This window comes from Salvelinus fontinalis, chromosome 26, assembly GCF_029448725.1.
Source record: "Salvelinus fontinalis isolate EN_2023a chromosome 26, ASM2944872v1, whole genome shotgun sequence".
NCBI classification, from domain to species: domain Eukaryota; kingdom Metazoa; phylum Chordata; class Actinopteri; order Salmoniformes; family Salmonidae; genus Salvelinus; species Salvelinus fontinalis.
In genome coordinates, this window is record NC_074690.1 from 14,677,991 (window position 1) to 14,693,930 (window position 15,940).

General features: G+C 43.4%; 1 protein-coding gene across 7 annotated transcripts in view; it reads right to left on the bottom strand.

Moving 5' to 3' along the window:
• Positions 1-32: 32 nt before the first annotated feature.
• The window catches only part of LOC129823702 (abl interactor 1-like), a 48,661-nt gene continuing 32,753 nt past the window's right edge, over positions 33-15,940 (bottom strand). The window contains exons 4-11 of one of the 7 annotated variants that reach the window (XM_055882617.1): positions 14,921-14,935; positions 14,453-14,565; positions 14,187-14,327; positions 13,382-13,482; positions 11,924-12,133; positions 8,170-8,253; positions 3,322-3,510; positions 33-2,814 (exon numbers count right to left, since the gene is read on the bottom strand). In XM_055882617.1, the coding sequence (XP_055738592.1) occupies positions 2,639-2,814; positions 3,322-3,510; positions 8,170-8,253; positions 11,924-12,133; positions 13,382-13,482; positions 14,187-14,327; positions 14,453-14,565; positions 14,921-14,935 (1,029 nt within the window). In that variant the 3' untranslated portion in view covers positions 33-2,638. Of the gene's footprint in view, positions 2,815-3,181; positions 3,511-8,169; positions 8,254-11,923; positions 12,137-13,381; positions 13,483-14,186; positions 14,328-14,452; positions 14,566-14,920; positions 14,936-15,940 lie in introns of all 7 variants that reach the window. The other 6 variants (XM_055882616.1, XR_008754670.1, XM_055882619.1 and 3 more) reach the window with 6 other exon arrangements.

Sequence of the window (15,940 nt, forward strand, 5' to 3'; positions counted from 1 at the left end):
AGAAATCCCCCACCAAAGATCAGCCTCATGTGTTGTTTCGGTGAGCTGTTTATTACAAAAAAGACTGTACATGAATGTAAATGAACACATTATATATACAAACCAGGGGCTCTATTCGATCCACATCGGAAGTTCAGCTTTACAGCAAGAAGGCAATGTTCCCACTTTAGCGAAGACGCCATTCACGATAAACACTGCATATATCGTCTCAATCGGAGACGGCATTCACAGCAAAACACTGCATATTATCGGCTCAATCAGAGATTCCCTTTCAATTTCTATTACGGCATCTGTAACGCTTCAGCTTTCCAGATTGGATAGAGCCCCAAGAGACGAGACGAGAAATATCACATTCTGTTCCCATGAACAGTTAAGTTACAGATAAACACTTTTCCCACATTTCATCTAATAAAACAGACTTCAAATCAAGGCGCATTGTGGAGCCCCGAAATGTTTCACGTTTTAGTGGTAAACATAGTGGTTGTCTAATAATATCTTTCTAGGAAAATATAAATAAATCTAAATCCAAACTGCTACCAAACCATGACCGGCAGTCTCAGACAAACTCTTTCAAAACTGCAGTGCTGGAAATGCTTAGGTAGAAAAAAAAGTTGTTTCTCACAAAATTGACCTCTGATGGAAAAGTTAAAAGTACAATCAATAACTGGATGTTGTGGCAAATTATTATTCACAATAAAAAAATGTTTTTTGTTGATGTATTCATGTAGTCATGCATACATTGAGGTTGAATAATGTTCATGTTGATTATGTTGACATTAAATGGTCTGCACGTGGCAAGCTTTAACATACCTTTGTCTGTGCGGCATGTCTACTTCATGGTGTCATAACCGTAACCTATGGTCATCGACGTAACCCATGGTCATCGCCGTAACCCATGGTCATCGCCGTAACCCATGGTCATCGCCGTAACCTATGGCCATCGCCGTAACCCATGGTCATCGACGTAACCCATGGTCATCGCCGTAACCCATGGTCATCGCCGTAACCCATGGTCATCGCCGTAACCCATGGTCATCGCCGTAACCCATGGTCATCGACGTAACCTATGGTCATCGCCGTAACCTATGGCCATCACCGTAACCTATGGTCATCGCCGTAACCTATGGCCATCGCCGTAACCTATGGCCATTGCCGTAACCCATGGCCATCGCCGTAACCTATGGCCATCGCCGTAACCCATGGTCATCACCGTAACCTATGGCCATCGCCGTAACATATGGTCATCACCGTAACCCATGGCCATCGCCGTAACCTATGGCCATCGCCGTAACCTATGGCCATCGCCGTAACCTATGGCCATCGCCGTAACCTATGGTCATCACCGTAACCTATGGTCATCACCGTAACCCATGGTCATCGCCGTAACCTATGGCCATCGCCGTAACCCATGGTTATCACCGTAACCCATGGTCATCGCCGTAACCCATCGTTTTAGTACATTTGAGATAACAATGCACTGCTAAATTGTCTACATCCACTGTGATAGAAAGGATAGAGCAAGGGTACGTTCAAGATAGAACATTTAGCATTGTTACAAATCACCCTGTACTGCTCAATAAGGTAGGCTAGCAGCCTATACCGTTCTTTGACAGCCTTGCGTCCTTGTTTTGAGGTTGTGTTGATAATGGAAGGTGATAATTGTTATCAAGCACCAAAGATAAGCACCTATCCAGACCCCACTGACAAACCCAGAATGATATAACTAAAAACGATAACGCAACGGTTGGATAGCCTGAACGCAACCCGGGTGTCCCAATCAAAACCATATAAATTGAAGTAGTATAAAAAGCAAATGGGGAACTAAGCAGATATTCCAACACAATGGAACCATGATGGAACAAAAGTACAATAATTTGTTTCTTTGCCATTTGAAGCGAGCACATTTCAGGAACCATTTTCTACAGTAGCCTGACAGCATAAAAAAAATAAGTCAGATACAATTGATTTTCCACATACAAAAAAAAACATTCTTATCACAAGTGACAATTGGCCGAGCCTAGGGTAGAAATGCCACTAAAAGAGAAAAATAAAATAATACCCGAAACACAACGACAGAATATGATTGAGTTAAACCATCTGTATCTGGCACAACTTGGCTTGCTGTTGACCACTCAAAAGACGCAGATGAAAACTCACAGGTAAAACACACTACTGACAAACCAACTGTCAGCTTCACACATTACAGTATATACAAGTTATATAACAAAAACAAAATATCATCAGAAATAAGAAAAATCACATTCATATCTTTTTGCCTTCCCCTGTTCCCTGTCCCATGGCCCAGCTCCCCACCCCTCCCTTCAACATGTAGCATAGTAAATAGACTATTTTGCTTCTTTTTAACATCTGCGACTTGGACAAAAACAAACATTCGGTCATGTCCTAATGCACTTCTTTATGTTTGTTTTATAATTTTTTTCTATGTATTTCTGTGAAAGTAAAATGTATATTTTGCTGTGTGGATAAGAGTTGTGGCGGGCCCCCCCCCCCAAAAAAAACCAACATCTTACTAAAACCTACCTTATCGTTTCAAATACTAAACACAGCATTTGATTCAAAATGGTTGTTTTTTTTGGTAACATCTTGGCGTTTTTTTTCTCATTCAAAATGGCCGCCCTTAGTCTGTGTAGTGCATGATGGACTCTACGTAGTTGCCGGGGAAGAGGCCGGTGACGCCGTTGCATACGCCCTCGTACCAGCCATCGTCGTTCTTCTTGATGATGTAGATGATGGAGCCCTCCATGAAGGACAGCTCGTCCTCCTTATCCTTGGAGTAGTCATAAATGGCCACCACTGTAAAATACATTTGATTAATTTCTTCATTGTATTCTCTTATACATTAGCAACCTGACCATAGCCAGAACAGAGTCAGAGAGAACAACTGCTGGGAATAGGGTTGTACTAGGATTACCTAGAGACATTACAGTACAGATTCAGTACTAATATTATAGTTGGCCTAAACCCAAGATATACAATTTGTGGGTGTATAGTATGTACTGCACTAAATTGGCCATCCGGATTTTGATACGTTTGACACCTCTGTGTCCACAGACATTTACTTTGCCCCATTTAAAAACAAGCTTGTAACAGCCCCTAAATCATGCTGAAACAGCGATCAGTGACTGGTCTCTGTATCTCAGGTGGTACCAGTCAAACTCACCCTTCTCTGCGTAAGCCTTGGGGGCCCAGTGACTGGTCTCTGTATCTCCGGTGGTACGAGTCAAACTCACCCTTCTCTGCGTAAGCCTTGGGGGCCCAGTGACTGGTCTCTGTATCCCCGGTGGTACGAGGCAAACTCACCCTTCTCTGCGTAGGCCTTGGGGGCCCAGTGGGGGTCTCGGTCAGAGTAGGGGTCATTGTAGTGCACTACGGCCGCCTCCTCATCCCCCTGGTAGTCCACGGGAGGGGGCGGGGGAGGGGGCGAGGGCTCGTCAAACATGACCACGTCCTCGGGAGGGGGCGGTGGAGGAGGGGCCGGGTCGTCTGTAACTGGACGAGGACGGGGAAGAAATAACGGACATTATGGAAGTGGAATTGAATCGACTGGTGTAGTAATTATATTTATTTCTGTGACATCAATAGGGCCAAGGTTTTCTCCTGACCATGTGACCTGACCAGGGAAAAACTCCTAAATATACAGTACCAGTCAAAAGTTTAGACACCTACTCATTCAAGGGTTTTTCTTTATTTTTTATTATTTTCTACATTGTAGAATGATAGTGAAGACCAAAACTATGAAATAACACATTATGGAATCATGTAGTAACCAAAAAAAGGGTTAACCAAATCAAAATATACTTTATATTTGAGATTCTTCAAAGTAGTCATTCTTTGCCTTGATGACAGCTTTGTACACTCTTGACATTTTCTCAACCAGCTTCACCTGGAATTCTTTTCCAACAGTCTTGAAGGAGTTCCCACATATGCTGAGCACTTGTTGGCTGCTTTTCCTTCACTCTGCGGTCCAAATCATCCCAAACCTTCTCAGTTTGGTTGAGGTCGGGTGACTGTGGAGGCCAGGTCATCTGATGCAGCACTCCACCACTCTCCTTCTTGGTCAAATAGCCCTTACACAGCCTGGTGGTGTGTTGGGATATTGTCCTGTTGAAAAACAAATGATAGTCCCACTAAGCGCAAACCAGATGGGATGGCGTATCGCTGCAGGATGCTGTGGTAGCCATGCTGGTTAAGTGTGCCTTGCATTCTAAATATATCACTGACAGTGTCACCAGCAAAGCACCCCCACACCTCCTCCTCCATGCTTCACGGTGGGAAGCACACATGCGGAAGTCATCCATTCACCTACTCTGCGTCTCACAAAGACACAGCGGTTGGAACCAAAAATCTCAGATTTGGACTCATCAGACCAAAGGACGGATTTCCACCGGTCTAATGTCCATTGCTCGTGTTTCTTGGCCCAAGTAAGTCTCTTCTTATTATTGGTGTCCTTAAGTAGTGGTTTCTTTGCATCAATTCAACCATAAAGGACTGAACAGTCTCCTCTGAACAGTTGATGTTGAGAAGTGTTTGTTACTTAAACTCTGTGAAGCATTTATTTGGCCTGCAATTTCTGAGGCTAGTAACTCTAATGAACTTATCCTCTGCAGCAGAGGTAACTCTGGGTCATCCTTTGCTGTGGTGGTCCTCATGAGAGCCAGTTTCATCATAACGCTTTATGGTTTTTGCGACTGCACTTGAAGGAACTTTCCAGATTGACTGACATTCATGTCTTAAAGTAATGATATACTGTTGATTCTCTTTGTTTATGTGAGCTGTTCTTGCCATAATATGGACTTGGTCTTTTACCAGATAGGGCTATCTTCTGTATACTACCCCTAGCTTGTCTCAACACAACTGATTGGCCCAAATGCATTAAGAAGGAAAGAAATTCCACAAATTAACTTTTAACAAGGCACACCTGTTAATTGCTGGTTGAGAGAATGCCGAGAGTGTGCAAAACTGTGTGTGTGACAAAGGGTGGCTACTTTGAATAATCTCAAATATAAAATATATTTTGATTTGTTTAACACTTTTTTGGTTACTACATGATTCCATATGAGTTATTTCATAGTTTTGATGTTTTCACTACTATTCTACAATGTAGGAAATGTGCGTCCAAACTTTTGACTTGTACTGTATACTTCAAATCTACTGCTGGGTTTTCCATGTTTAGGTTATATACACTGCTCAAAAAAATAAAGGGAACACTTAAACAACACAATGTAACTCCAAGTCAATCACACTTCTGTGAAATCAAACTGTCCACTTAGGAAGCAACACTGATTGACAATACATTTCACATGCTGTTGTGCAAATGGAATAGACAACAGGTGGAAATTATAGGCAATTAGCAAGACACTCCCAATAAAGGAGTGGTTCTGCAGGTGGTGACCACAGACCACTTCTCAGTTCCAATGCTTCCTGGCTGATGTTTTGGTCACTTTTGAATGCTGGCGGTGCTTTCACTCTAGTGGTAGCATGAGACGGAGTCTACAACCCACACAAGTGGCTCAGGTAGTGCAGCTCATCCAGGATGGCACATCAATGAGAGCTGTGGCAAGAAGGTTTGCTGTGTCTGTCAGCGTAGTGTCCAGAGCATGGAGGCGCTACCAGGAGACAGGCCAGTACATCAGGAGACGTGGAGGAGGCCGTAGGAGGGCAACAACCCAGCAGCAGGACCGCTACCTCCGCCTTTGTGCAAGAAGGAGAAGGAGGAGCACTGCCAGAGCCCTGCAAAATGACCTCCAGCAGGCCACAAATGTGCATGTGTCTGCTCAAACGGTCAGAAACAGACTCCATGAGGGTGGTATGAGGGCCCGACGTCCACAGGTGGGTGTTATGCTTACAGCCCAACACCGTGCAGGACGTTTGGCATTTGCCAGAGAACACCAAGATTGGCAAATTCGCCACTGGCGCCCTGTGCTCTTCACAGATGAAAGCAGGTTCACACTGAGCACATGTGACAGATGTGACAGAGTCTGGAGACGCCGTGGAGAACGTTCTGCTGCCTGCAACATCCTCCAGCATGACCGGTTTGGCGGTGGGTCAGTCATGGTGTGGGGTGGCATTTCTTTGGGGGGCCGCACAGCCCTCCATGTGCTCGCCAGAGGTAGCCAGACTGCCATTAGGTACCGAGATGAGATCCTCAGACCCCTTATGAGACCATATGCTGGTGCGGTTGGCCCTGGGTTCCTCCTAATGCAACACAATGCTAGACCTCATGTGGCTGGAGTGTGTCAGCAGTTCCTGCAAGAGGAAGGCATTGATGCTATGGACTGGCCCGCCTGTTCCCCAGACCTGAATCCAATTGAGCACATCTGGGACATCATGTCTCGCTCCATCCACCAACGCCACGCTGCACCACAGACTGTCCAGGAGTTGGCGGATGCTTTAGTCCAGGTCTGGGAGGAGATCCCTCAGGAGACCATCCGCCACCTCATCAGGAGCATGCCCAGGCATGGGAGGTCATACAGGCACGTGGAGGCCACACACACTACTGAGCCTCATCTTGACTTGTTTTAAGGACATTACATAAAAGTTGGATCAGCCTGTAGTGTGGTTTTCCACTTTAATTTTGAGTGTGACTCCAAATCCAGACCTCCATGGGTTGACAAATTTGATTTCCATAGATCATTTTTGTGTGATTTTGTTGTCAGCACATTCAACTATATAAAGAAAAAAGTATTTAATAATAATATTTCATTCATTCAGATCTAGGATGTGTTATTTTAGTGTTCCCTTTATTTTTTTGAGCAGTGTATATATATATTAAAGCAGGGTTTTCCATGTTTAGGATATATTGCCTGTACCTACAGTATAATACATGAATACCATGCATGCAACAAGTATAATTTCAATAACCAGTTGTCATGGAATTGTTATGTCAGTCTTATGACAGGTTACCATTTACATGACGTATCGCCCACAGGCTGCTCATATAGTGTTATCAAAATGTCATATGAACTCAGCTCTGCCTCTCCAAACTGAACAAACAACTAACTTCCAAATGCCCCTACCAGTATAATGCTCCTGAACATTATTAAAACAAAACATTCATTAATATATTCTATTTTATGCATGAGCCTGATCTTCCAGACATATGATTACCTGTACTGGCCAGCAGATGGCATGACAGAGCACAGTGTATTCTCTTCTTAACTGTATTTTTCCTTTACTTAACTAGGCAAGTCAGTTAAGAACAAATTCTTATTTTCAATGACGGCCTAGGAACAGTGGGTTAACTGCCTTGTTCAGGGGCAGAACAACATATTTTTACCTTATCAGCTCAGGGATTCAATCAAACAACCTTTCGGTTACTAGTCCAACGCTCTAACCACTAGGCTACCTGCCGCCCCATAAGAGACAGACCCAGTAGTTCAGAGACCTATAGCTCCTGAAGGTCTAAATGCTAAATAATGACCGGAAGGATGAAACTGTGATCTGAAAGCTAGAAAAACCACTAAGGTCAACTGGATAAGGACACGGAGGCATTGGGAGGGTCACTGTCTGATTAAAACCGTGCTTCACTTGGCTGAGACTATGCAGTTTTCCAAACCTTAAGTCGGGTGTGTTCAGTGAACAGAGATGGAACCATAGAACACTCTCCACTGTCTCTCAATGACCATGGCAACAGACAAGACATGGAAGGGGTGTGTCTAAAGGCAGTAGGGAGCGTGTGAAAAAGGCATGACAGACAAGACATGGAAGGGGTGTGTCTAAAGGCAGTAGGGAGCGTGTGAAACGGCATGACAGACAAGACATGGAAGGGGTGTGTCTAAAGGCAGTAGGGAGCGTGTGAAAAAGGCATGACAGACAAGACATGGAAGGGGTGTGTCTAAAGGCAGTAGGGAGCGTGTGAAAAAGGCATGACAGACAACACATGGAAGGGTTGTGTCTAAAGGCAGTAGGGAGCGTGTGAAAAAGGCATGACAGACAACATAAAAGGGGATTAATAGGTGCTGGTCTGATATGTAGGACTGAGGGAGTGGTTTTGATGTTACCCGTGTGTTGAGTGTTGAGTGTTGAGTGTTGAGTGTTGAGTGTTGAGTGTTGAGTGTTGAGTGTTGAGTGTTGAGTGTTGAGTGTTGAGTGTTGAGTGTTGAGTGTTGAGTGTTGTGTGTTGTGTGTGTGTGTGTGAGAGAGACTTACTGGTCTCCTGCACTCTGGCCACAAAGCCGGTCAGAGGGATCTGAGGAGTCAGCTGGACCATAGGAGGAGGAGGAGCTACAGACACTGGAAGCAGTAACACAGACAGGCAGAAAGAGGGACAGACAGACCAGAGAGAGAGACAGACAGACAGAAAGACAGACCAGAGAGAGAGAGACAGACCAGAGAGTGAGAGACAGACCAGAGAGTGAGAGACAGACCAGAGAGTGAGAGACAGGCAGAGAGAGAGACAGACCAGAGAGAGAGACAGACCAGAGAGAGAGACAGACCAGAGAGAGAGACAGACCAGAGAGAGAGACAGACCAGAGAGAGAGACAGACCAGAGAGTGAGACAGACCAGAGAGTGAGACAGACCAGAGAGTGAGACAGACCAGAGAGTGAGAGACCGACCAGAGAGACAGACCAGGGAGAGAGACAGACCAGAGAGAGAGACAGACCAGAGAGAGAGACAGACCAGAGAGAGAGACAGACCAGAGAGAGAGACAGACCAGAGAGAGAGACAGACCAGAGAGAGGCAGAGAGAGAGATCAGAGAGAGAGACAGACCAGAGAGTGAGAGACAGACCAGAGAGACAGACCAGAGAGAGAGAGACAGACCAGAGAGTGAGAGACAGACCAGAGAGACAGACCAGAGAGAGACAGACCAGAGAGAGGCAGAGAGAGAGAGACCAGAGAGAGAGACCGACAGAGAGACAGACCAGAGAGAGAGACAGAAATAGGGTGGGGGGAAGGTGTGAGGAACACAAGATAAATATGCTTGTCAGAGATCAAAACAAAGCAGTAAGACACTGAGAGTAAATAGTGTTTTTGCTTCAGCTTTTTTCAATTAGCTACCACGACTTTATTATCAGAGTATCTTCCAAATGATTATTTTATCTAGGATAGTGGCAAGTTACAGATATAACAATAAAACGAGTGGCACTGAAACAAGACAATAAGAAAGATAAAAGCAGAATAGAAATGCCTTGTGGGACGCTTGTTCTCCATAGACAGTGAAACATGCCCAGCGATGAGGTTATCACAACCACAAACTGCTTGAAATGATGTCATTATGACGTCTTTTCAACCACTTTTGGCCACTGGGTTTGTAGACAAACAGCATGCAACACAGTAACATGATATTTCACAGCACTCTATTAGACACCGTGTGGAACGAGGTACTATTTCATGCATAGTTCACAATATTATAGGAATGATTTGAAACAGTTTGCAGGCCACTAGGCCAAGTATGGAAAACTGTTGAAATGACATCATTACAATCAGAAACTGTTGAAATGACATTATTACAATCAGAAACTGTTGAAATGACATCATTACAATCAGAAACTGTTGAAATGACATCATTACAATCAGAAACTGTTGAAATGACATCATTACAATCAGAAACTGTTGAAATGACATCATTACAATCAGAAACTGTTGAAATGACATCATTACAATCAGAAACTGTTGAAATGACATCATTACAATCAGAAACTGTTGAAATGACATCATTACAATCAGAAACTGTTGAAATGACATCATTACAATCAGAAACTGTCGAAATGACATCATTACAATCAGAAACTGTCATTTGAACTAGTTTTGTCCAGTTTTTCATGCTGGGAGAAAGAACAAATAACATAATGTGTAATACTGCAAGGCTGTATAGAACACTCAACTGTCTTCTGATAGGTGGCTGACATCAAATCAGTCACTTTTTTACCTTCATTTAACTAAGCAAGTCAGTTAAGAACAAATTAATTTTTTCAATGAGGGCCTAAAAACAACAGGTTTTTACTTTGTCAGCTCGGGGATTCGATCTCGTAACCTTTCGGATATTAGTCCAACGCTCTAACCACTAGGCTACCTGCGCCAAATACAACAGGTGTAGGTAGACCTTACAGTGAAATGCTTACTTACAAGCCCTTAACCAACAATGCAGTTGTTGGTAAAAAAAATAAAAAATGAATAGATTTTTTTTTTTTATTCTTTGAAATTGAAAAAAAAAAGACATAATTAAAAATAATTATAATTTAAATCATTCAAAATATATATATTTTTTTATGTAAATAAAATAAATAAATATAAACATTAAAAGAAAAATATTTTTAAAAATGTGGAAAAAAATAAATATATAATAATAATAATAGAATAACAAATAAAAGTAATAAATACTTAAAGAGCAGCAGTAAAATAACAATAGCGGGGCTATACACATGGGGTACCGGTACAGAGTCAATGTGCAGGGGCACTGGTTAGTCCAAGGGTCACAATTACTCCCTTCACCCTAACCCTGGTGTTATAACAGATTGTTCTCACCAAAAGGCATGACAGATTTTCACCCTTCATCTGGAGAGCTACTGGGTGTGCAGGATTTTGATCTAACCCTGCAGCTCAGCATTCTAGGGGAGATCTTGACGGCATAGTTACAGAGGCCTTCAGACAGTATTCATACCCCTTGACTTATTCCTTAAGAGACACTTTTACAACCGGAGTACGCAGCATTGGTTTCATGTGCACCTGTATCAACTGTATCAACTGCGTGTTGGCCATTTGCGGTAATTGTATTTATTTTTTATTTAACCTTTATTTAACTGGGCAAGTCAGTTAAGAACATTAAGAACAAATTCTTATTTACAATGACGGCCAACCCCGGCCAAACCCAAACCCAGACGACGCTGGGCTAATTGTGCGCCGCCCTATGGGACTCCCAATCACAGCCGGTTGTAATACAGCCTGGAATCGAACCAGGATCTGTAGAGACACCTCTAGCACTGAGATGCAGTGCATTAGACCGCTGCACCACTTATACACAAGCGCCAGTGGATAATCATGCTTATAGCTAAATAGTTAACTAGCCAGATAACAATTTTCTTTCATTGGCTAACTAGCTAACATATTGTGTAGTTTGGCTGGTTATCTACTATAGTCAGTCCGTTGTCCTCTCTCTCTCTCTCTCTCTCTCCTCTCTTAGTGTGATACACAAACCATGACTTTTCCAGGATTTTCACTGCAGACCAAAAATAAAATAACTCACCAGCAATTATAACTCACCAGCAATTATCAACAAATGTGTGAACATAGCAAGGCTCGCTTTGATCTCAAAAACACATCTCGCGACTCCATGATTAAAAGACCACTCGTGCCTATCAACGCAGGCAGACAATAATTATACTCTGATGTGCTCTGCAGAGACTGGGAGGACAGTGAGCAAAACATCACATCTGGAGGACACTTTGATCCAATTCTGATCCAATTCTGATCGGAGTAGCCTAATTGTTTGATATTGTGATTTTTGCATAATTTAAAAAAAAAACTTTTCCATTCAGACAACTTAAATCTATAATCTGCTTGCCCAGCAATGTATTTTACTTGCCCCGGGCAAGCAGACAAGCGTTAATGTCAAGCCCTGAAAGACAACATCGAGCTGCCTTCAGACACATAGACCAGTCACCCAGACTTGTCCACCTCTTATGGGTCAATGTTGTGTGTGTGCTAACAGAGATACTGACAGTATGCCTTGGTTTGATGTCTGTGACGCTTGTCTTAAATCTCCTCTTGTCTGTCAACTAATATGGGCGTGTGGATTTCTGTCTTCCACTGCCCTAAACTCCTCCTCTTTTAGTTGAAGTGAAAGTGGGCTACCTCACACGGACTCCTATCCAGGACACACAGTGAGCCGACGGCCTATTGACGTTGTTCTTTGGTCAGACTCAACATTCCTTCAACCATAAAACTCCTTTCCATTGTCTTACCTGAGTTCTGGGAGTAGGCAGGGCCCCCGTTGAGGTGGGGCTGCTGGGACATGGAGAAATGGGAGCTGCCGGAGGGCGCCCGGCGGTAGGTACCCGTGGCCGACACCATGGAGGCTGAGGAAGTGGTTGAGTTGTGGCGGGAGACCTGTCGTGAGATGGTGCCAAACTGGGCCATAGGGATGGGACCCAGGCCTGGGCCTTGGTGGGCCGCTGCTGTGGTTGTTGGGGTGGGGAAAGGAGAGAGTTATAGGGAGAAAGAAGGTAGGGGAAGGAGGGTGAGTGAACTAGGGAACGAGAGAGGTAGAGAAGTATTTGGCTTTCAAATTCACTGAAGTCAACCTCAGGTAATTAGTTTATATGTGGATGGAAGAGACTCAGCTGTGGCTAGAATGCCTGAGTACAACAACCAAACCAGCCAGAAAAAAATACTTCTATGGAAAGATATAATGTGCTGCCAAAATCGAATCAAAATATTCATCTCCATCAGGATCCAGATGGACAGCTGATGCATCATACGATTCTAAAACAAACTGACAAACACTACTGTATGTCCAAAGAGATTCCACACTGACAGGACAAATAGGCTGCTAAGGAAAACCACTAGAGTTAAGTGCCTTGTTCAAGGGAACATCGACAGATTGTTCACCTAGTCGGCTCAGGGATTCGAACCAGCAACCTTTCGGTCACTGGCCCAATGCTCTTAAACGCTAGGCTACCTACCACCACAAGTGACATTTTTGGAACACTTCACATGTGATCACGTTTCAACATGTGTAGTTTCACGTTATCTCATGTTGCTTTGCATGTTGTCAAATGTGATCACATTAACTTCACATAACGTCACATGAAAACGTGTTTTTTTGGAACACTTCTCATGAAATTCATGTTGTTTTTCTGTAAGGGTATGCATATTTTGACAAGCTGATACAATAAACAAACAAATGCTAAGTTCAAGACAAACCAGAAGCAGGCCTGATAGAAGTAGGAGACGCTATACAGGACGGACAGCTAAATGCTATGCTAACAAAGAAGCTACAATAACAGAATGGAAGGTTAAATGCTAAGCTAACAGAGAAGCTAAGGTAACAAAATGGAAGTCTAAATCCTAAGCTAGGCAACCAGAGATGCTAGACAGAGAGAAATGCTAAATGCTAAGCTAACAGAGAAGCTACAATAACAGAATGGAAGGCTAAATGCTAAGCTATCAGAGAAGCTACAATAACAGAATGGAAGGCTAAATGCTAAGCTATCAGAGAAGCTACAATAACAGAATGGAAGGCTAAATGCTAAGCTAACAGAGAAGCTACAATAACAGAATGGAAGGCTAAATGCTAAGCTAACAGAGAAGCTACAATAACAGAATGGAAGGCTAAATGCTAAGCTAACAGAGAAGCTACAATAACAGAATGGAAGGCTAAATACTAAGCTCAACTAAAGGATATGTATTGCTAGGCTCACCTGGTCCCAGGCTGGGAGGGGAGGGCGTGGGCACGGCCAGAGGAACACTAATGCTGCTGCCACCGCTGTTCTCTCGCCCCCCGCTACCCCCACTGCTGCCACTGCAGAGAGAGAGAGAGAGTGAGACAGAGAGCGAGACAGAGAGCGAGACAGAGAGCGAGAGAGACAGAGAGAGAGAGACAGAGAGTGAGAGAGTGAGACAGAGAGAGAGAGTGAGACAGAGAGAGAGAGCGAGATAGAGAGAGAAAGAGAAATTGGAATGGGGAACAGGTAAAGAGAGAGTGATGGGGTTAAAGATTAAAACAGAGGGATGGTGAGGAAAGAGAGAGTGTCAGACAACCTGTAATTATATTGGCAGCATGAGCTCCTACCACAGTTCAGCTTGCTTCTGTACAACATAATATGTCAGAAATAATATATCAAATATGTAAGCGATGGTGTGTTTTAAATGTATTTTTCAGTGATCGGTGAGAGATGGTGTGCTTTAAATGTATCTTTCAGTGATCGGTGAGAGATGGTGTTTTTTAAATGTATTTTCAGTGATCACAAGCTCCTCGACATACATCTGGTTTTATTATTAATGACAAAAACAGGTCAAGGAAGTGTTGTTTTGTTTCCTCCGATATGAAATGTGACGTTTGCTGTGCTGTTCAGACAGCTGTGACCAGTGGAAGGTTCCCAGCTGGGTAAACAAACACACACCTGTCTGTCTGTCTGTGGGTGTGTGTGTGTGTATGTCTGTCTAAGTGTGTCTGTGAGTGAATGAGTGTGTATGTGTATATGTACTTGTGTGTGTGCAAGTAACCTGTGTGTTCTGGGTCTCTGGTTGAGGGAGGCCGTGCGTGCAGGGCTGTGCTGACTGCCTAGTCGAGCAGGGCTGGTCATATAGTCGTTGGGGACGGTTGGCGGCTTGACTGGCTCCAGGGTCTTATAGGAGGTGTTTCGCCTGGAGAGGACACACACACACACACACACACACACACGGAGAATACTAAGTGCACGTCAACTACACAAGCTCACACACACACACATGCATGTACGTACACACACTTGCATTTCTGGACACCCTACCCAAGAGTTCCACGACCAGCCATGGGCGGGCTCGGGGGTTTCTGTGTGGGTGGATTGGTCCTGGATAATGTCCCTCCTCCTCCTCCCCTCGTTGGTTGGTTGATCCCTTGTTGCTATGAAAAACAAAAACATGCGACACTCAGTCCTAGGTGGCCTACTGATGTTCAACCCTTTACTAAAAGACAATTAGTGGAGGTAGCCCATTTACCGTAGGGTGAAGCTTATGGGGAACATTTTGCTGTTTTAGAGTTTTGTGGCGGAGGATGGATGGTCAATAACCCGTCTCTGTATTGTTGGGTTGATAATTAGAAAGATCATTGGGAGACCTCACAGGGACCATATATTAGGACAACATTATGGCAAAAAGCTTTTAGAAGGATGAATATAATGATACTGATGTCATGAAACAATGGTGATCTAGTGTAATGGGCCCAAAGCATCATGGGTAGGGAGAGAAACAACTCTTACCTTGGCTTTAAGCCACTGAGTGCAGGCAGTAAAAAGAGAAGAGAGACAAAAACAACAACATGCTCATTGGTTAACAGAAGAGACAGAGTGAGAGGTACAGTAGTAACAGTTGTAATCATTGGTTAACAGAAGAGACAGAGTGAGAGGTACAGTAGTAACAGTTGTAATCATTGGTTAACAGAAGAGACAGAGTGAGAGGTACAGTAGTAACAGTTGTAATCATTGGTTAACAGAAGAGACAGAGTGAGAGGTACAGTAGTAACAGTTGTAATCATTGGTTAACAGAAGAGACAGAGAGAGAGGTACAGTAGTAACAGTTGTAATCATTGGTTAACAGAAGAGACAGAGTGAGAGGTACAGTAGTAACAGTTGTAATCATTGGTTAACAGAAGAGACAGAGTGAGAGGTACAGTAGTAACAGTTGTAATCATTGGTTAACAGAAGAGACAGAGTGAGAGGTACAGTAGTAACAGTTGTAATCATTGGTTAACAGAAGAGACAGAGAGAGAGGTACAGTAGTAACAGTTGTAATCATTGGTTAACAGAAGAGACAGAGTGAGAGGTACAGTAGTAACAGTTGTAATCATTGGTTAACAGAAGAGACAGAGTGAGAGGTACAGTAGTAACAGTTGTAATCATTGGTTAACAGAAGAGACAGAGTGAGAGGTACAGTAGTAACAGTTGTAATCATTGGTTAACAGAAGAGACAGAGTGAGAGGTACAGTAGTAACAGTTGTAATCATTGGTTAACAGAAGAGACAGAGTGAGAGGTACAGTAGTAACAGTTGTAATCATTGGTTAACAGAAGAGACAGAGTGAGAGGTACAGTAGTAACAGTTGTAATCATTGGTTAACAGAAGAGACAGAGTGAGAGGTACAGTAGTAACAGTTGTAATCATTGGTTAACAGAAGAGACAGAGAGAGAGGTACAGTAGTAACAGTTGTAATCATTGGTTAACAGAAGAGACAGAGTGAGAGGTACAGTAGTAACAGTTGTAATCATTGGTTAACAGAAGAGAC